The 22,096-nt window shown below is 35.7% G+C and overlaps 3 protein-coding genes and 2 non-coding genes across 14 annotated transcripts in view; 4 read left to right on the top strand and 1 right to left on the bottom strand.

Moving 5' to 3' along the window:
* The window catches only part of LOC106178918 (uncharacterized), a 49,534-nt gene extending 46,891 nt beyond the window's left edge, over window positions 1-2,643 (bottom strand). For 8 of the 10 annotated variants that reach the window (XM_013562281.2, XM_087010479.1, XM_087010481.1 and 5 more), the window contains exon 1: window positions 2,414-2,642. The gene's annotated coding sequence lies outside the window, so the exon portion shown is untranslated. Of the gene's footprint in view, window positions 1-2,413 lie in introns of all 10 variants that reach the window. The other 2 variants (XM_087010486.1, XM_087010485.1) reach the window with 1 other exon arrangement.
* Window positions 2,644-4,858: 2,215 nt separating this feature from the next.
* Trnag-ucc (transfer RNA glycine (anticodon UCC)) lies at window positions 4,859-4,930 on the top strand. Its single transcript has one exon. It is a non-coding gene; the product is annotated as a tRNA-Gly (tRNA).
* A 244-nt stretch (window positions 4,931-5,174) lies between these two features.
* Window positions 5,175-5,246, top strand: Trnag-ucc (transfer RNA glycine (anticodon UCC)). The gene has a single exon. It is a non-coding gene; the product is annotated as a tRNA-Gly (tRNA).
* Window positions 5,247-8,042: 2,796 nt separating this feature from the next.
* On the top strand, window positions 8,043-15,911 carry LOC106169456 (uncharacterized). The gene is made up of 10 exons (XM_013548919.2): window positions 8,043-8,355; window positions 8,665-8,878; window positions 9,134-9,220; window positions 11,354-11,453; window positions 11,734-11,851; window positions 12,741-13,013; window positions 13,364-13,559; window positions 13,747-13,825; window positions 14,236-14,422; window positions 14,767-15,911. The coding sequence occupies exons 2-10, from the start codon at window positions 8,677-8,679 to the stop codon at window positions 14,869-14,871; spliced, it is 1,347 nt and encodes a 448-aa protein (XP_013404373.2). The 5' UTR covers window positions 8,043-8,355; window positions 8,665-8,676; the 3' UTR covers window positions 14,872-15,911.
* A 643-nt stretch (window positions 15,912-16,554) lies between these two features.
* Window positions 16,555-22,096, top strand: part of LOC106171694 (uncharacterized) — a 28,341-nt gene continuing 22,799 nt past the window's right edge. Inside the window, exon 1 of the mRNA XM_087010796.1 lies at window positions 16,555-16,632. Coding sequence (XP_086866922.1) covers window positions 16,600-16,632 — 33 coding nt within the window. The 5' untranslated portion in view covers window positions 16,555-16,599. The remainder of the gene's footprint in view (window positions 16,633-22,096) is intronic.

The following is a 22,096-nucleotide window of genomic DNA, read 5'->3' as shown; positions in this document are numbered from 1 at the left end:
AAGATAAGAATTACAGCAAAAAATCGAGTTTATGCAGATATTCTACAAATACTAATTAATTCATACATTACAGTACGATATACCTGGAAAAGAGGGCAAATATTAATGCGCACTGTATTGTAAATTAAAGGACGCGGTTCATGAAAACCTGCACAATTAGACTAAAGAATATTTTAGTCAGATGGTTATGGGTTTTTAATCCGTCTCACACCTTCATGTTTTATAACTCATGTTCCATAACTTTTTAAGCACATGTGCACATTCAAAATGGACCGGGGGAGGGGACTAGGCTAAGAAAGAATCACCCTTTTGGCCAGTTAAAGTCCATTCTGGATCAAATATCTTCTCGGTTCTGTCATTTTTTAACATGAGGGAATGAGATATCCACTTTTTTCTTCTCGCTGATTTTGACTAATGAATACCATAAAAATGACAAAGAAATAATTTTTTTCCATAACCACAACCTTTTATTGCCTGTGATTACCATGCTTTCTCAATATCTGTTACCTCAAAATCGGACAAGGTGTCTGAGGTCACGTGACTTAGAAGGAAACACAGTTGTGGTGAAAGTTATTTTTTGAACGTCACTAAAAAACATTTTCATTAATTTATCGCATATTTTGTGGTAGTGTTGTTTTGTGTCCCGTTAAGGATGCCTTTAATCTTACCTAGACGGGGGCACACATAAAATAATTAACAAGATATAGGCCATTTAAGGACTTTTAACAGTATAAACGCGATATTCCGACTCGATCTTTATATATATATATATATATATATATATATATATATATATATATATATAGAGAGAGAGAGAGAGAGAGAGAGAGAGAGAGAGTTATATATTATAAAAGAACCACACAGTTTATATTTAGCCCTCGTGTTTGTCCAACAGGAATATATAAAATACTAGTATATCCAACAATCAAACACTCTTTCCAAACTCGAAACACAAGTCTGCATACTAAATACACGTTTTTGATATTCCATATTCTGACCATTAAACCAGATAAGTGAATGCATATATTTTCTATTACACTGTAGCACACCTGTATTTCTTTTTAATGATAATAATTTTGTTAGTTTCTCTCTATCATGGTAGTCTACATTTCTTTATCTGTTGCTTGATCAATTCATTAGAATCTTCTTTAAAAAGGGGGAGTTTATGTGTAGCAAAACACCCGTGCGTGGGTCGTAAATGATAAGACCAAACACTACCAATTACATTGTAATTTAGTGAACAGTTTCATTCAAATGTTAATTCTTAATTTTGAAGAACTTGACTATTTTAAAAGCACCAATATATCTTATACTTTTTAATGTCCAGCATTATCTTTTTTTTTTCATTTCAAATTACTGTTTTTCTCCGCTTTTCCACATAATTATATATACATATATTCATAATTTCAACTGGACACAAGAAGTCATCTGTTCCTTATTTTCCAAATCGTGGGTTTTCCCACCTTTTGTCTATCTATCTATGTTCATGCACACACCACATAACTGAGACGAAATACGTGGTACTTAGCAACTATTTCTATAGAACCATATTTCCCAACTGGGTGGATAGCTGAAACGTGGTTAAGATTAATAACGACATACATGTGAACTGAGATTACACAAAGAGTTTTTGGGTTATATAAATATTATTCCCATTATTACTACATTAATCATTGCCAGGTGCCATGTTGTTCATCTTCTGTAACGGTATGTCTCACAGAAATAACTTCTCTACGCCCAAAGATGGCTGAGCTATGCTGCATGTCAAGCAAACATTAAAGGTGTGTTGCGTAAAAGAGTTACTAAACTTCTTTCAAGACTTTCAATTTTAAATTCAGTCTGAGTCAACCCACCGCTACCAAAATGAACTTTTTTTATGGAAAAGTTACTTCTTCCTACTTTGATCCGAACTAAAAGCTCCGCGACTGAACACTAACTAATTATGATACAACAGAGTTATTTAGAATAATGTAATATATTCAAACTGAATTAATACATGTTACACCTTTGAAGTGCATGTAACGAGGTCTTCGTCTCTTCACTTATTTCACGTGGGTTTAAAAATCCATGTCCATTAAACACGTTTTCTATTTGTAAAAGTCTAATATTCATTCTTACGAAACTGTGTAAAGTACGCGGTGTATATAAATAAATAAACAGAGAGCGCGTATTAACCAGACCATCGTGCCTTTCTAATAATTCATACAAACTTTATGATGACAAATGTGCATGATTTTTTCATCGTTTCGCATTAAAACGCAACAGGTTACATAACATTAAAACTTTTTCACCAATCTCACATTCAGGGTCTTTTTCTCATGCCAATAACATTTCTTGGAGAATCAAATAAAATCTCAGTAATACCAAAACGAGATAGCATTTTGAAACACAACAAAATAATATAATAACTTACCTTCAGATACAGTGCAAAATTATATAATCCCAGTAAGGCAAACGGGTAAGTAAAACCCAAGAAAGTGCCTCTCTCTCTCTCTCTCTCTCTCTCTCTCTTTGGGAGATGCTACTGCTCTGTAGTTCGGTTAAGTCACTAAAGATGTTTCATCAACACACTATGACAGTCTTCCCCCGTAATCTACGTATGCATCTTTTCTTAACACTGGTACAACACCACAGCTGATCATGAAGTCTCAGTAACTGCATCCAAGATCCATACAAATGCTTTCATTATTATCTATTATTTTATTCAGTTTTGCACGCCAAGTACAAAGCGTAATGTATGCAGTGGTTTCCTAATCGAGGTAGCCATCAATCAGATTTAGGATCCTTATTATGCTCCTTCAAGTCTTGGGGAGAAACAGACGGAAATATTTCTAGTCAATTGTTTTAGATATACAGTGTAGCAGGGAATAGTGTGAAATAAACAGCATTGCTAATACAAAAAGATTAATCAAGGTTTCGTCAAGGATGTTATGCGATTTCGCTTTGAATGTTAATATCCATTTAGAGCAACAATGACAGTTAATGTATGTTTAATCAATTGTCGTCTCACCAAGCGCAATTATACTGATAAGATGCAAATAGCCAAGTCACAACTGTGACGTGTACTCCTTATAGCAATAGAGGCTAGTCTTATTGTTCTATTTTATATGGCTGGAAGTCATCGTTTGTTCCCTTTATAATTTTTGCTATTTGTCATTGCTCCGAGAAGTTTATTTCGCACAGAAATGTCCCCACAGTTCTTCTCAATTCTATTGGGAGTTAACACATGATACCAGACAAAGTTCAGACGGAAATCGCATTTTTGAATATTTTAGCTAATAAAATAAAATAAAATAAATGTATAAATAAATCCTTCATTTGTAATTAAGAAAAAACACAGTAGGGAAACGTACGGTATATACAGGGTAGAATTTTTAAATTAGCAAAACTTCCAACTTCCAACTTCCACCTCTCTCTCTCTCTCTCTCTCTCTCTCTCTCTCAGGCAACAATTTTACTAATTTCTAAAACAGTAGTTAGAAACAGTGGAGCCTAGTATAGCATAGCGCACTATCAGCGGATGGTGAGACGTTAAGAAGTATTTTGTAAGGGGGATTCTTCGGTCAAGTTTCCAGTCCACGTTATGGAATTAATGTAATTTTTTATGTCGGGGACGGTCAAAATGAATGATGGATAAACGAAGATGATTTGGAAGACTGTCAGAAAATATCTCTGGATCCTCCCCCTGAATTACTTGTGGCTAGCTTGAAGGTTCGAAATAAAAGAGCCTAAATCAATACACTGCAGTTTATTTTGCTGTAGGAGAGGGTGATTATAACACATAACCAAGCCACCAGTGTGAAACTGGGAATAATATAACCTCGTCATCTGAAGTGGAAAGCAATCGGTTCTTCACCCCGCAGTGTAAACGTAGGTCAGCCGGAGAGATGCATCTTGATTGCTGTACTTCCCTGATCTTAGTCAGCATTGTCTAGACATACTATAACGTACCCCTGTACTTTATACGTCTGTGACTTTAATGTCTGTACATAGTATTACTACAGTATGTCTTTATGTAATCTAATGCCAGTTAAACCTTCCCGTATTTTACTATTTGTGCCTTTCCCCTTTACGCTGTCTACCTGGTATATGCCGTAACACTCTGTGACGTCCCTCCCTCTGGAGGTCTATGGTAATACTTAACACTAACTGCGCCTTCACTGTGTGTACTTTATTATATACGTAAGGTCTATCATATTTTACAGTGAAAATGTATAAAACACAAGGGCAAGTTTATTTGTAAAAATTAAGACAACAATTTGAATACTACATTCATATTTGGTAAATTATTGATTAGCATTATGTTAAGTTTAGAATATCCTTTTAGCTGTTACTGTTTTCATACTTTCCTAAATTTCTTTCTCTTTCATTTTTGGTATATACTGACTTATATATATAGTTCATATTTTAATCTTTTGTTCTTTTAGGAAGAGTATAATGTTATATGCGATTTGCATCTTTTTCTATCTGTTGAATAAACCTTGTTTTAAAAAACATTCATGTCTATCGATGTCACTTTTCTTGGATACCAAAGGTAAGATGAAAATATATTCTACCTACGCGGTGTGACAAGATGAAACGGTGGGAATGCTGCGAGTTCCAGCAAATTCGCCTTTGATTTGACCACTTACGTCACGCTAGCCGTAACCAGTATGAATTAAATGCAAGGCGGAATCTGTTTTACACGGTCCCTCAGTTTCTTAACACCAGTCTGCTTTCTTTTATTTTCATAAAATGATAAAACAAAATGTAATAAATAGCTTTTTAAGAAAAAAATAAAACCTCTATGGTATTAGTATCAAAAATATTAGTTTCTTTTTCTTTCATTATGTTGACAACTGTACTGTGCTAACATACAGGCGTGGATGGTGTAACGGTTAGCATGGTTGCCTTCCAAGCAGTCGATCCGGGTTCGACTCCCGGTCCTCGCAATCCTTTTGTAAAATTTTTATTATACAGAGCACAATTTATTCAACAGATCAAACAATTATATAGTAAACAACCTTGTTATATCATCTGTGAACATTTTATTTCTTCAACCCAAAAAGTAACATTTACTTGACGGTTTGTTCCTATTAATGTGTTAGATGCAAATTTGATATGCATGTTATACTTAATTGGTGTTGGCGCCAGCTCAGCCATTAAGACTTAGTCTCTGCTATTTTGGGATATCTAGCGTGGATGGTGTAACGGTTAGCATGGTTGCCTTCCAAGCAGTCGATCCGGGTTCGACTCCCGGTCCTCGCATGCAATTTTTTTTACCACGTGTGCAGAGATGACATCAAACAACAAACAAAACAATTGTGCAGAGGTACATGTAGTATATGTTGGACCACTTTTCGTATTCATTCACCGAAAAAAAAAGAAAGACGAGAAAAAAATTTTCCCTCCCTCTTTTACCCGTCTAAATGTGCCTATCTTCGTAAAAAGCAAAGCCTTGCAAAGGTTGTAGTATTTGCATTTGAATGAAGTTGTACAATTTACTTTCAAGACGGAATGCTCCATAATTAGATAGGTGTTTGAGGATATAAATGCTTCTTGGTCTGTTGTAATATGCGTAGTACGTAAAAAATGGCAAATGCTACCCAAATAAGAATTGTATGTACTCCTGTAGTGCTTGGCTACCACCTTCATGTGTTTTATTTGATTGACTCGAAATTGGAGTTTTCTTGTCAAAGCCACGTTTGATGTCGTTTTAGCGTGTGTATTAAACTTAACAGGCAAGAGTTTACTTTCATTTGATGAAGTGTACAGATTACTCATGGTCCCCGAGCGTGACTTAATGTTGATAAAATATCACTCCAGGAAGAGATTATGTGTTAAAAATAGATCGTGTGAAAAGCTGTATCGTTTAACCTATTAATCTCCTAGAAATCAAAAGCTTCTTTTATGCACTTCAGTCTTTAATTGATAGATATCGATTTTGGATTTAAACGCAAGAATGACATATAGAACTTGATAATTTAACATTTATATTACTCAGGCTCAAACTGTTAACTGACATGTATTTTGAACATTTCTGCTTTTTGAGAACAAAAACTTAAACTTATCATCCTTACACCGAAATGTATTACCATTGCGTTGATGTATAATTCGCTCTGTCGTTTTCATCCATTCCATCTTCACAAGAAAAATGCGATTGTTGTGACGAGTAGTAGCAATCAGATCTAGTCAGTATCGTAAAATAAGTGTGTGCAAGTGTCCGTCGGTGTCACTCGGTAAACATCGTTCTCTTTTAGTTTAGTTTGCATTAATATATTCACGGCAAATACAGTTGCCATATATTAGGAAGCGTTTCAATGGATTTTGTCTCATGAAAACAAACTGCGGAATTATGCACCAGGCTTTGACGAGAGATGTCACCGACAAATTAAAAAACAAGTCATCAAAAGAATGTAAAGAATGGGTTGCGCTAAAAACCTAATATATGCGCTGCAGCAACATCAGCTGATCATATTACACCACCTAAAAATTCTAGGTCACAGTCAGGTGGCTACATGTATTTCCCAGTCAAAACCAGTGCATTTTTGCACTTCATCTCTAGAAAACAGCGTTCCATTAACTCATTTAGGTGTCCACTCCAAATCTTAGCAGCATTGTGATAAAGAATCATATTCAATACAATTCTAATACTCTACTCTTCACTTGGAATTTGAAAAAAAAAAAAAAAAAAATTATTTTGAATATCACTAACCTTAATGTCTGCATTATGTTGTTAAATGGTTTAAAGTTCTTTTAGATAAATGTTGTAATGAATTTTAAATTAATGGTCAAATTCCTTCTTCTATATTTGAAATCAGGAAAAAGTATGAAAGGCACCAGAAAAGGTATTTCTGTGGAGTTATTCTTTACCTTCCCTTCACTCTGTTTCATTTTGTAGATGTTATCACGGTGCTTTTGTTTAAGGTGGCGCGTCATCACGTTAAGCAAATGGTTGCAGCGGCTGCATTGTCTCGTCCCGAACTATACCATTAAATCTTTCTTATAGTGACATTAACAAATGTTTTCCTAAGTCAACATGTGTCCATGGCTTATTAACGTTTAACAAAACTTGAAGCGCGCGAATCTGTAAAGCGTTCGTATATCGTACTAATTGAGTATTTTTACTGAATTTTTTGAGAATATTTGCAAGGCATTTGCGCATACTTACCAGCAGGTGTTTTTTCTTTGATTTTTTTTGGGGAGAAGGGGGGGGGGGGGGGGGAGAAGGGAATACCTCCACAGGTAAAGGCTTGCGTGATCCACTGTGAACCTTCTAGATCCTCTCTCTCTCTCTCTCTCTCTCTCTCTCTCTGTGACTGTTTGAGTATGTGAGTGAGTGTGTGAGTGTGTTTGTTTTTGTGAGTGTGTGTATGTGAGTATGTTGCGTGCGCGAGTGCACAGACACGTGTTTTCATCAAATAAAACTACCCAGTTTCATTAAGAATTGCGCAGACTCGTTTGTATGTATAATGCATTCTTGAAATACGTACGTTTGCGTTGATACAGAACCGCGCAAGAATGCGTCAGCTCATGACTCTTGGTGACTCATTATTACATGAGGCTGAACAAGACTTAAACTGATTCGGAGATATTTTGAAGTATTTCATGAGAATGTTCTAACCGTCTCTCCACCTCCGTGAGTGTATCGTATGTCTTTCCGCAGGCCTACATGGAATTATTATACCGCCCTCTTTATTTCCCCTAATGCATTATGTACATGTGTAAAATGTCTCTTTCTTTTTTCTCCAAGTAAGCAAAATGACTTGCAGATTATTTCAGCTTTAAATTAACTGATAAACTGGTCCTGTTAAATCATGTATTGAGTAGCATTACTTCCTGGTACAGACTAGAACATTAAAAGAACACATGCTTCGCTGATGCGATTTATCTCGAAATAATTGGGTGAATTTTTTCGGACTTATAATTAGGCAATTTGTCATAAGTGAACTTCAAAGGAAACACCAAGTTCCAGGCCGCTTTGAAAAATATCAGGTTAAAAGGGACGCCTTGGAAATGTAAATCAGAATTGTTCGATTTAGATGACGGATATGATTAATATCAACACGCAAAAGCGACTCCTTTCGGTTGCTCACCGGTTTCAGCGCTGCCACGCGACCCTCACCCTCCCCAAAGTTATGTGAGTTTAGTCAATTGGTTTTCTATGTATGACATAGACACCTATACAAAAGAAGGAGCACGAAATGAAAAGAGGCAATTAATATCGGGATTGATTTACAAGCATGGCGGTGCACACATTATGCATTATTATACATATTTGCATTTATAAACATGCAAGGACAGGTTGGCGATTCACTTTCAGAACTATCTGTTGGGGCGAACGCTTCCTCGGAAGAAAGGGATAGCCGCTTAAAAGGTAAAATGACGACTGCAAAGGCACTGCTTACGGACATCAATGTATTCATCCAGTGACGCTTTGCGCCTACTTAACGTACATTGACTTTCATAGTTTGAACTAGTAAACAAAAACACTGGCTATTTGTTCCCTAATTTGCGGTTTGTTATGTACCATAAGGTGCTACTTATAAGTGTGGAATATCAAACCAAACTCATGTTGATTCAAGAATCTTAAATCCTGTTGAGAAGATAGCTGCATTACTAGGAGAATTTCTCTCACACTTTCGAAAGATACTGGTACACGAAAATTTTATTTCATTTATTTCAGTCCAGCGCCAAAATGAACATAAGGTTTACAGCCTGCATAGCGATAGTTTTAGCAGTGGTGGTCCTAGTTTCCACGCGACCCCTGAACAAGCGGCAGTGGATTAAAAGACAGAGTGCAAAGGCCAGAGGGCATGGAAGGAGATTTAATACCGCTGGCAGTATACCAAAGCTTCCCCCAAAACACACACGGCATATCATTAAAGAACACGGAAAAGGTAACTATTATTTGAAGCGAAAAATACAAGTTATTTTAGGAGTGGAGATTTGTTCAATTGTAAAGTTTATCATAAATGGCACAAAAAGATATTCGACGAAAGTTAACAGCTGCAACAAAATGTAGACGAAACAGCCAATCCAAACTTAAATTTCTTTTGGTTAACTTTCAAATCTCAAGTTTAAGATTCCAAACATCTGTCCTAAAGTTAGTTTTCTTACACCTTCTTTAAAATGGACAATTTTTCTATTTAAAGTTCCGTTCGTGAAAGTCGACGGGGAGGTGAAATCTTCCTATGGCAAATTGATCCTGACTGTAAAGCCATATGCTGCTGAATCATCGGGTAAGTATAGTCCATCATGTTTTTTTGAAATTTTTTTAGTTTTTGAATGCAAATATAAGCAATGATCTTTTGTTTAAAACTTATTTAATCACAGAATACATTAACGTTTTTTTAACTTCGAGTTAAAACGTTTAGATTTACCATAAATAAATAAATAAATAAATAAATAAATAAATAAAGGAATAAATAAATGAAAAAAGATTAAAGCAAAAAAGGAAAACAAAAAATAAGTACTTAAACATAAATTATGTGCGAAGAAACAACCTAAAGCAGATTTTGTGACATTGAAAGTTAAAGTGAAGAATTTTTTAAGGAGGCTCGATATAGAGCGCATGTCCCATTTTGAAATTTAATAAAATAATTATTTATAATAGTAATTATAATAATGATAATAATAATAATTCATTTTAGTCTACCAGTAACTCACATCTGCATATTAGCCAAGTTTATAATGTTTTAATATACACCTTACTGTTAAGAGTGACATTAATTTAAATTTAATTAAAACGCCATTGGGTGGAAGGTGAACCACAATTTCTTTTTTTGGGGGGGGAGTGGGGGGGGGGTTGGGGGAGGGGGGGGGAGAGTTATTTAGACAAAAAAATCATCACTGTCTGAAACGAGTTATTCATTATGAATGAGAATTTTTCGCTTTTCTTTAGATATGTACACTGTAAAGCCAGTGCTTCCACTTTGTACATTTACCACTTGGAAGAGATCCTATCTGTTGTAGCATTATTCACACTTACAGTGCTTTTTCATTTTGACTGTAAGGTTATGCTGTAAAGGTGGAATAATTATGGCTCGCACATAATTTAATGTTGTCGAGTTGGCCAATCTTTTACATGGTCAATTGTCCGTGTGACGTATGTGAGTCACATTTGCATATGAAGCACTTACCGTATCCTGGTAAACTTAAAACATTACACCTATCAAAGTTCCAAATGAATTAGCGCATTTTTCTCAGTGGGAATTCTCGTTATTTCTTTGCATACATTAGGGAGTGTACATGTTTTACAGTTATCATGCAACAGGCCCGTGTGCAATGGAATAACAAAAAGGTGTGATGTACTAGTCCATTCATCGGTATCACAATCAATGCGAGTGCCGGTGGACCATTGGACGACTCCGCCATTGCCATATTGTTTATGTTTATACAATTGTCTGACGGTGTGATATATTATATAATATATAATGGCGTTGACATGAGTCCAACCCCTTTACAAATGAACTGACAAGCATATTTTATACCACCCTAATGTCCTTTTATTTTCACACGGTTAGGTACTGAATAACCAGAATATTGATGGGGGAAAAGAATTTATACGCATATTTCATTTTCATTCTTTAGTTCATTCGGCCCACTCTTTATTGATAATGGATTTGGTACTGTATATAAGCCGTGTTTTATAAAAATAAGGTGCCTTAAGCGTAATTTGAATGTGTGGAAATACAAGTATGCTACGAGTGCGTATACATATATAAGAATTATCTCCCTGAGTAGGAAATCGACCATTTCCACTAGTGATACTACATTATGTGTATTTATGTATTCTCGCTTCTTGAAAGCCAAGTTTATAATAACACGTGCACATATCACGCTATTAAGATTTCATTTATCGTTGTTTGGAAATGTTCAATTTAATTATGAGAAACAGTATGTTTTTGCAGACATATAAATTCTTGATGTGTGTTCAATGCAACTGTCAGTATGAAATATGTCTCGTCATTATACATATTTAACCTAATTCACAAAATTTCCATTAAGCCATCCAAAATTTCAAATGGCTATTTCATTACTGACAGGGTTATTTACAACCCCCAACACTGTCTATTTTAATGCATTGCATCACATTCGTACTGGGAACACTTTAAAGGTACAAATTCGTACTGGGATTACTTTATAATTACAATTTCAAAATGTTTTCATTTCATGAAAAAATCCCTATCTTATTATAAAATACGCAAGTTATAAGGCTACACATATAAGTACCATGGCAATTAGAATAAAGCATTTGATTGTAAATTAAATATATACCTTTGCGTTATGAGTTGGTATTGGCGAATTGGTCAATTGGTTTCGTCCAGAATACTTAACTGGTCGACCTCAACGCCTGCTTTGATCAATTTTAGTTGCCGAAGTACTTCGAAATGAAAAGATACGTCACGTATACTCTGGAAACAAGAGAAAAGGACGAGGAGACGCCATCATTGTGGAAAACGCCCAACAGAGGTATGTCGATATGTTTCATGCATGTCATCAAAACTGACATTTTAATAATAATAATATAATAATAATAGGTTTTAAAAAACCTATTGCTTTAATTGTTGTCGTGGTAGAACATGAACAAATCCACTTCCAGGGAGATAACTTTTTGATTCTGAAGAAATTTGATCACATTATGACACAAACTGCAGAAACATATGGGAAATATTCCACATATAGAATAAAGTTACATATAGTAGTGTACTTGCATCAAAGCTTCTATCAGATAATTTTTGTGGATTTTCAGCAACTTGGAAAAGCTGCGGAGTCGCCCAGATCTTTTCACAGAAATAGAAGAAGACACCACTGTATTTAGCATGGCCTGTTACGCCCATATCGTAGACATGTACACACGTTACACCTGGGTAAGAGCTCCTTATATTATTTATGACATGTTTTACAATAGGGCTTTTTATATGAAGATTTTGACATATTTTAAACAAGGGCATATCCCCAGTATATTAGATCAATGGCGTATTTCAGATGGGTCTCCTTCTTGACATAAGACTTATTGCTCTTTCTTCAGTATTTGACATTTTTATATTTGGGGCATTCAAAATTGACATTTTCATTTAGTAAATGACATTGGATAGTTTGATAATTTTATTTGACATATATGTCTTGACAAAAAGATTAGAAATATGCAATATCTCTACTGGCTTTCAATAGGGTTTATATATTTCGTTTGATTGATACGCGACGAAAAAATGAAAAGCTGTCTATGTGATGGTTGTATTCATGATAACTGACGGGCACCACTAAAAAGAGGTCACGATATGGAAAAAAACTCTCAAATACATACGCACTGTTCTTTTTATGACCTTATTATGGGGGCATCATTTGACATGCTCTTGAAAGTTTTCACCAGATGCCTCTTTTGCACGAGGTAACATTACCATTTCGAGTGGTGCACACTTCAAATATGGAAATCAAAAGGGCAGCTTATATTGCATTATCAACTGAAGCCAAATTAATTAAATATAACGTCATGTACGAGATTGCCAGTGTTAATTCTTCTATTTTTTCTCCTAAAAAGACATCATAATTCAATCATTCTTTTGAAATTTAATTGAATAAAAATTTATTTATTCATTTCCCGTTCTCCATAATTTGGAAACTAAAACAATTCCCACAACAATGCAGCTCTCTACATACTGTATATTCAGCTTTCCCTGTATATTCTTTTGTCGGCTGGATATAAATTTGTTTCCAAATGACATGTCTGATAATTATTTTCATTTTCCTTTAATAAAGGGTCTCGACCGTATCGATACGCCTAGTATAAACTGGGACAACCATCTTAACATTAAAGGAGACGGAAATGGCGTCGACGTTTACCTGCTAGACACTGGCATACGTAAAGACCATGACGAGTTTACGAACACTGACGGAAGTAGCCGAGTGGAAGATATTTACTTTTCCGTATTTGACGACGACGGCTCGGATGGACATGGGCATGGCACCTACCTTGCTGGCGTCATTGGGGGAAACACATTTGGTATAGCGAAAAAAGTTACAATAATATCGGTACGTACTGGTAAAACATTTATTTTATTAGCTATATCCGTCTGAAATTTGAAAAACGGAGTTTGACGTAGTTTGGTGAAAACATTACTTGGGGGGGGGGGGGGGGGGGGATGGCAAATAATCAATTATTAGTAACCGTGACAAAGTTTTGATAGGTGGCCTGGAACTTAATCGCATTGGTATTTGTAAGCTTACGTCAATGAAAGGTTGAAGATGATTTCAAAGCAAAAAATGGTTTAAGATGTAACGTTTAACTTTTTTTAACCAAAATTTTGACCCAAAAATCTTACAACAGCAAATGACAGTAGAATTCATGTCAGCAGTTATATGATTGGATAATTCAATTCCAGGTCAAAGTTATGCGTCCAGATGGTAAAGGTGACACGAGTGACGTCCTGCGCGGCATAGAGTGGGTGAAAAATACCACAAGATCACGTGGTCGAAAGTCATTGGTGAACATGTCGATAGGGGGAGTTCTGTCTGAGAAATTAAACGACGCTGTGCTTGATTTATTGGATGAGGGCATTTTACCTATGGTGGCGGCAGGTACAGTCACATAAATTTTTCATACGTAGTTGGTATGTTTAGGCATCATCACATTTTCAAATTAATGATTTTCCGGTTTCTTTATTGTCTGGCATCAATTTACCTCTGTGTTTTATGGTAATGATATGACGTTGGTGAAAGACTTAAGTCATATAGCTTCATATTATCATATACATTATTTTTTAAGGAAATGATTATGGTGAAGATGCATGCGGCTATTCTCCTGCTTCAGCTTCCGGTGTGATGACTGTTGGTGCCTCAGACCCGTAGGTTTAATTTTTATTTTTGATCATAAGTGCGCGCTGAGAATTTTTATCTTGTCCAAAATTGAGATAATACTTGAGTCTTTATCATTTTATCATCTTTAACTGTTGGCAAAGCAATGGCATTCTGTATTAATTTGGTCGAACAAAGTAAACGGAAATAGCAATTTTACTTTTTCATTAGTTTTTGAAACAACAAATAAATGTACTTCAAAAATGCAATCGCCCATATGGGCAAGTGTTTTCCCTTTACTTTGAATCAAGTTATATACCATGAAGCAACTGAGAGTGGAACAGTTACTTCACCGTACTAATATAGGTATTGTACTGGTAGGTCTATGAGCCCCATGATTAAAAAAAAACGAAAAGGTCACCATAGTAATTGTTCACTTTATCTTGTTATTTACTTCCAGTTATGACGACGTCGGTTACTTTTCCAATACTGGCTCCTGTGTGTCAATCTATGCCCCCGGAATGTGGGTGGAGAGCGCTTGGCCCACCTCGACCTCTGACACCATGACCATCAGTGGAACTTCCGTCGCTACTGCGCATGTCACTGGTGCTGTTGCCGCATATCTGTCAACTCTGCCTGTTGCTCAGGTAAAAAGTGCTTGTTTTATAAAAAATATGATTCGTTACAACTGGGTTTTGAAAATACATGTACATGTAACCCTTAAAGTTAGCAATGAAAGGACATCAGGTGTAAATGATATACTTTAAAAATGACATGTACCAGTATTTTTCAAGTCATTTAGGCTCTTTAAGCATCTACTTATAAATAAAAAAGGACCGAAGTTAAATACGTGTTTTCGCTATCTACACTTCAACCGTTTCTTTTACTGTATCATATATATACACCGGTACCGTATATATACCAGTACAAAGACTCGGCATATAGTGCTCGTTTTGAGGGACCGTCTTCATTTTCATCCTTCTATTTACAGATGACAGCAGAAATCGTCGCAGAAACCAGATCAAAATTTATAGCAAAAGCATCGCCTGTTCTCGGCACCAAGAACCTCCCATTGTTACAGGTGGTCACATGTTGAATAAGGAAATTATAAACGATATATATTCTCTACTGCAATTCCGGTCATGGAAGTGGAAACAACCATGAAGGCGTGAAGAAAGACGCAGTCTTTTGTAGATTTATCCAACAACTTCAGTGACATGAACTGAAATAAGATTTGGTTTTGAAGCATTGGGAATTGTAATAAAAATCTGCTCAAAGATGACTGTGCACTTTTTTAAATAGTGCAACGAATTCAAGTCGATAACAAGAAGCGTGAATGTATTCTCAAAGACTGTGAATTTGAATAGATACATGTACCACCTACCAGGTCGTGGTTACACCTGACTCACGTAGATCTAATCTAAGTCCATGTTCAGATGGCGTTGGCAGTTCTTGGTGCTATGAGGTCGGTGGCAGCACAGCATTGGGTAAAATGTCCAGCAATATAAGGATGACTGAAGTGATGCTGTGCAGACACCTGAATTGCATTTTACTAATAGTTGTTGACCTTGAACAGTATTGATTTAACTAAACTGAACGAGACCACGGACTACAACGGCCTACCGTATACTGACCTCGAAGCGACGACAATCACATTCTAAGTTTTGGCCGTGCCAAACTTTTATATCAGAGAATCCGGTTAAAACTCTAGAGAAAGAGAGATTTAAGGTCATATGTCGTATGGCCTTAATAATCTTTTGAGAAACGTAGTAAGAGGTAACTACCTCTTTCCTGAATATCAGTGCAGCCACGTGTAACTTTTTTTCGTACATTAGTCCATATCTTTTGTTTTCTATTCATTCATATTTTCGTTTATTTATTTATTTATTTATTTTATTGATCACTACTGAGTTTAGCCTTGTTAAAACTCGCATTTGATCACCAGTATGACTTAACCTTTAATCGATTCTTGTGCAGCTCGCTACAAGTCTACTCAGTGCAATTTATCTTAAGCGTCTATGATGCTATACATATAACAAGTTGAAGTGGTGATCGGGGATACAGGAAAAATGATGTTATAATTTTCATTTAGTTGGATTAATGCAATGCTAAAATAATAAATGATGATATTATTTATGGAGTTTCACTTGGAATATGAACAGATAGTTTTTGTTAAACTGAGTTCCCATAAACCTATCGTACTACCAGGATCGACCTAACTTAGAGGGGATTCTCGCTAAATTGCATTCAGTTTAAGCGGCTTAAATATCTGCCACGTCCACTGAGTTGCTAGAGGGGGTAACTAACTTCCGTGCACTCTTAAATTTAATGCTTTAAACTGATAGCGATAATCCTGTCGGAGATAGATCGAGCCTGCTAGTATGTTAGTGTTATGGGAATGCTCCCAAAATTTGCTGGTGTTTGGGCTAGGCATTCGTGGCATTCAGTCAAGGGGGGAGAGAATACTGGACCACACTGGCATAACAGCTAAACTAAGGGACAGCCAGACCCACACGCACATCTTACCGGTTATATACCGCCAGTAGTTTCATATTGTGAACAAACATACCGGTACACACACATTTAAACTTTGCTCCAGAAAAACACCTACATTCATCAAATAAATACAATTAAGCCGTTTTCTTGAGGTGTAACAATGTAGCAGCGCTGTACTATAGGAAAAAAATTCATAATGTAGTCACCTACTTATGGAAGTTCAAGGTCACCGAGTCGCTAGCGGGTACAAACTGTTCAGTTTGACATTGTTCCCCGTCTAAAAATAACAACGTTAAGCGCGACAGGGAATACAGGTGCACACGGATCCATGTCAACCTCCAAGGTGAACGCGGAGAGCAAGGTTAGTTCATTTTAATTATTTTTTGGGTAACTAAGAAAGGTTTAACTGACTTGATAAAGATATGATAAATGAGTATTTTGGTATCTACTCTATCATTTTTGCTATAACATATTTGCATACTTAACAGGTTAGATGTTTGGAGAATAGACTGCAAAATATTATATCAGATGAAATAATCTTTTTTTAGAAAAGAAAATGATAAGTACTTCAATGTTCCATGTAACAAATTCACTGATGATCAGAAACATTTAAAGCACTCTATGTGTGTCCGGCCTACTGAAACGAACATTCAGTTAAGATATATAATCGGAATTCATTGAGATTTTGAACTGTATTAAAATCCCTCGCGTTCTGTCGAAAGAAAGAAATTATAGAAAAGAAATTTGCGTTGGTATTTACACAAAACGCTTAAGGTAAAAAGTTTAGAAATGAACCGGCGTTGATTTATGACCAACAGGGGTTGATATTTACCACGCACATTTGCTCACGGTTGGTGTTTTTGTTTCGTCTTTGTCCCCTATGACATCCTTGCTGCAAAGAGTGGAAAAAAGTAACTTACATGGGTAATGAATTGCTCTGTTGCGTGTTGTTGAATTTTGGTGACAGGATCTTTATTGTTCTTACTGTGTATCTGTTTATGATCGCATCTCTAGTTCTGTAGGCAGGCCCACGCGACAAATTCATCATGTTCTTACGAACGCCTACTTATATGTAGACGTGAAAGAGTTTGTAACAATTTATGCATGTACCTTCATTACTTTATCAAATGAAATCACGAAAGTCATAGGACTGCTTAAAAAACGCTAAACATTTCCTTTCCATTTTACAATTTGACAACTTTTTAAAACCAGTAATGATGTATACAGTAGTGATAATGCCTGAAAAAAATTCATGTCCTCTTCCAAGCAGTACATGATGAATTGGTCCAGTCACAATGATTTGAATATTACCCCTATTTGCCAAATTATCGTTATTATTAACACGGGGTGTGAACGGGGTAAATGTGATTGAGCACCAACCCAAAATAGTTTACCTCTAAATAGGTTACACTGTCCTGCTTTCATGTTTTACCACAATTGGGAGTGCTAAGTTCGCATATCCAGTCAATACCTTCCTAGGCCCGTAGCCGGGGGGGGGGGGGGGGGGATAGGGTTTTGGTCTGGGGGTGTTCGAAAGAACAACCCCTTTTGCTGGGTAAAATTTGAACCAAGCACATAAAGTTTTAATGGCAAAAGGTCCAACTTTTTCTGAAATGAACCCCACCCCCACTTTGAAATTGCTGGCTATGGGCCTGCTTTCACTGTCAAATAGTTTTTCGCCCATAATACTACCGCGCGAGGTGACATAACCCATCTGCCGCACAAACAGGGTTCAGGGCACTCATAGGTCACTGTTTATTTATTTCCACTGACCGATTGGTATTTTATGAACGCCAGGAAGATTACACAATGCGACGACCTTAGATGACACGAAGGCGCTGAATATAAAATTGGGAAGGAATTTTATTTTGTAGGTGGTATCAGTTACATGAATTGTTTATTCTAAAACACGAAGATCTTGAACGATATTACACTTTTTCAATATCACAAGGTTGTGTTGGCATTTAACGCTATGCCTCGGGTGGCGAACATACAAAATGATACTCCAGAGTCAAACCGTTTGACGCATGTGTTCCTTAACATATAGTTATCTTACTCGGTATCGAATCGTAGATTACAAAACGCGTTTCCTTAAATGACATGAGCGCGTTCAATAGAATAAACAAGTTATGATATCGAATGTCGTTCAAATACGACCACGGTACGCCAAGGCACAATAAGAGATCACTTTACTTGACTTGCGTAATTATTGTTCTTTTGTTGCTCTAACTTTTATATTAACCCCGGCTGACCTAACGCTTACATAGGGGGAATGGACTGTTCGTTCTCACATACAGTTACACTGTATGATTTGATACATACAGTAGCTTCTTCAGTAGCTTCTTCACAGTATAGGAAAGTAGTGACCTACAGAGAAAATAATATGTTGATTTGGTCCGTCTGCCTTTTTGATTGCACATAGTTAAAGCAATTACGCTACAGAAAAATCTCTCCTAGTGACATTTGCTTAACTCATCTTAACTCAGGACCCAGTAAGCCGCTGTTGGACCGTTTATCCAAAGGTCCATTCAGCATAGGTAAATTTTGCCCTGCATTTCGGAATTTTTTTCTTACATTGGAATTTACTATTATTAACAGTTTTGATATATCTGGTGCGCTGAATTTATACCATTGCATGTATTCGCTCGTTTTTAAATTTCCGTGTGATAGATTTGTTACGCCAGTATTTTGGTTTTAAGTCGCGAAATGGTAATCAGTAAAAAAATTTACTTTCAGCTGCAGTATTGTCCAGTTCCAACGATATTTCAGGATTCAATAAATGAGGTATTAAAACCTTCCTTAATTTGGTTGCTATTTTTTTGTAGGATATCACACTAAAACCCCATTTCGGCAATAATTTAGAGTCACTAGCCTCAGAGGCCCTATGATGAAATAAAATATGGAAGAAAATCTTTTCCCATGTCTGTTCGGGGTTTATTTTGAAAAAAAAAAAAAAAATTATAATTCTAGATTAATTCTCAAAAGTCAAACGTGTACGTGTTCTCTCGTGCTTAGGTGCTTCTAAACAAGATGTTCAAAGAAGTTCAGCACCCGAAGCGACATAAGACAGCTTTTCTCTTCGCTTTATCACTGAACAACAGCGTCATTGGCACGATATTTGTCATTATCTACTCTGTTGACCCAGGGACGACCTATTGTAATTATATATCACATCTAGTGTTAAACAGCAAAAATCATACAATGACCGATTTAGATTTCAAAGATCCGTTTAACATGACGCGAAGAAAGAGCAGCAGCTAAGGTTTCTTTTTCTTCAGTTTGCCAGGGCGCGTAAAATAACGAGTTGATCTGAAACTTTTTAGGTGGATCGTTGGGTTCGGGCATTCGTGATGCGTATCGCTTCGCTGAACTGTGAAACTGTTATTTGCAAATAAAGGTATCACATAAAACATAGACATTCATTTCATATATGACACTGACAACACACTGTATAAAATTTCAGTTTATTTAACGTTTTATATACATGCATTAGCAATGACATGCCATGAAATCCATTAGGTTGATTTTTCAGATTGTTAAGGTATGTGAAAGAATGTATTCATCGTATGTTTTTGATAAAACCTTTAATTTTGTTACGGATTAAAAACGCCGATGAACTGATGAACCATCATACACTGAGATAAAATACTGTGGAATTTATGGGACAATTGTTTTTTGACTGCACCGAGTACCGTGTCCTTGAATTTTTAACATTTTTGGGGGCATAAAAAATCGTCAGAGCAAAAAATCGCATTTACATAAACTTTTCCGTATAGATAAAAGTTGAAGGTAGGGGCCCGCGCACCATTTTTTCTTCACAAATTATAATTATAAATTAGGATAAAAATGAAATGAAAAGAGAGAAACTAAAAACAAAGGGACAAAGGGACAAAAGTAATTGATGTCGCTGTCATCATAAATATAAAATATTGTGATCCACCATATGGGTAAATGTAATATTAGACAGAAGCAATACATGTGGGACTAGATATTATTACGTACTAGTAATACTGCTCGTGCTGTTATGTTATATTAAAAAAAACTGTTAAGAAGTAATTATGTCAAAATTTTATCAAATTTATAGGATGTATAAGGCATAAAATCAGGGATTTCCTTTAACAATCCCTTTACTCAAAATTCATTTCCAATTCTTTGTGAGGTCAATAAATTATTCCCAAATGAATTCTAAAGGATAGAGTTTGTCAAACACATAATTCGCGGTGGTAATTGTTACTGCAGGCAATTTCTTTCTCTCTCTTTATAAAGTTGGACGTCGTTTTCTCATAAGTCTTCTACAGTTCTTTATAATGTCAGTAAATTATCTATAGAGAGCCTCCAGAGAGATGAAGTTTGTCATATAAATAATTTGCGGTGGTTTACCGCAAGAGGAGTCCTGTGGTAGACTATCGTAAATTATGTTTCACACCGGTGTCGTCACGTTTTTACTCTTAAGAATAAGAAAATCTTGGGCTACATGTGAACCCAGTTTAAATACACGGACGCACGAACGCACGCACCTGTGCGCACGCACAGATGCATAACGCTTGTCCATTTGATCTTTATTGACAGTTTGTGTGCACGCCTTTCTTTAAAAAATTATTTGCATTGGTGAAAAATAAATAAATAAATAAATAAATAAATAAATAATTTATCAGCTCTGTTATGCACATAGTTTCAAGACAACACATGAGATGTTCTTTAAAAGTAAAAGTTAAAGCCCTTTTTGCTGGTACACTTGTGATAGCTTGGTAAAATATACACATTTTTTCCACTCTCATCCCTTTCAGAGTTGGGGCCTTGGCAATGTTTGATAATCAACATCAAATTCATACAGTAAATCCATAGATCACGAACTTTAAATATTGCGGCATTTTCTTTTGTTTAACGTATGTCTGAAAATGGACCAAAATTCGTTCTCTTAGCGGTGTAGCATAGGTGTAGCATAGTCTTAATGATCTAAATATCGGTCATGTTCATCAAGTGATGATATACATGTACATGTACATGTAACTACTGGTACAAAAATCTACTTTATTTACTCTGCAGGTTCAACCTAGGGCAAAAAATGCAACTAACAGATTGACTGAATACAATTTTACAGAATGTATAAAATAAGCGTATCTATATGCAATCTGGACTATTCTATAATGTTCTGGAAAACCACAAAAATATTTTCAGAATTTCATCAAATATGTGTTTTCCTTTCGCTTTCTTATTCGCATATAGATTCCAACTTAGTTTGCATAAACTGCATACTGTACAGGTTAATGCTACCTTCATATTTTAATTAAATGCCATAAAATAAATTTATTTCAGATTATGGTTTAAACTCAGCGAAAATATTAATTTAGTTTTCTTGTTTACACAGCATTTCCCCTTTACTTGGTTTGCATCTTGCAGTATTCATGTAAATCTTAACCCTAGGTTCCCATTCTCAAAGTACTATTATTATTTAGCTGTACTGTCAATACGCTTAGTATTTTTCAGAGTTGGAGCCCAGGATTCCGAAAAAAAATGCTATTCGTATTTGAGATTCTCGTCTTATATTTCCAATTAAGTTTAAAATATATCATCGAAACTCTTTGAAATACATTTGTGGGGCCTCCGTATTGCATACGTGTGGTGCTATAGTAAATATTTCTTAATTCATTATACGGCAGTACAGCATAAGTAGACTATTAGCAGCACAGTAACAAGGGGATATATTATTTAAAAATTCACGCCAACAAAACTTTATGGCCTGCTGTGACAGAGAAAGGCGCTCAGATCAAGTCCCTCATCGAACCTCTTGCTTTTGAAATCCCTGTGATATCATTCTTCATTGT

Source organism: Lingula anatina, chromosome 4 (assembly GCF_051362555.1).
Source record: "Lingula anatina isolate TDL-2025a chromosome 4, LinAna3.0, whole genome shotgun sequence".
NCBI lineage: Eukaryota > Metazoa > Brachiopoda > Lingulata > Lingulida > Lingulidae > Lingula > Lingula anatina.
This window is presented reverse-complemented; position numbering and strand designations above follow the sequence as displayed.

What these genes read in the sequence shown, in the direction of transcription:
- LOC106169456 (XM_013548919.2), top strand. Translation starts at nt 8,677, where the DNA reads ATGAACATAAGGTTTACAGCCTGCATAGCGATAGTTTTAGCAGTGGTG. An exon ending in GTGGAAAACGCCCAACAGAG is followed by an intron (nt 11,454 to 11,733) that starts GTATGTCGATAT and finishes GTGGATTTTCAG; the next exon opens with CAACTTGGAAAAGCTGCGGA. An exon ending in ACTGTTGGTGCCTCAGACCC is followed by an intron (nt 13,826 to 14,235) that starts GTAGGTTTAATT and finishes ATTTACTTCCAG; the next exon opens with TTATGACGACGTCGGTTACT.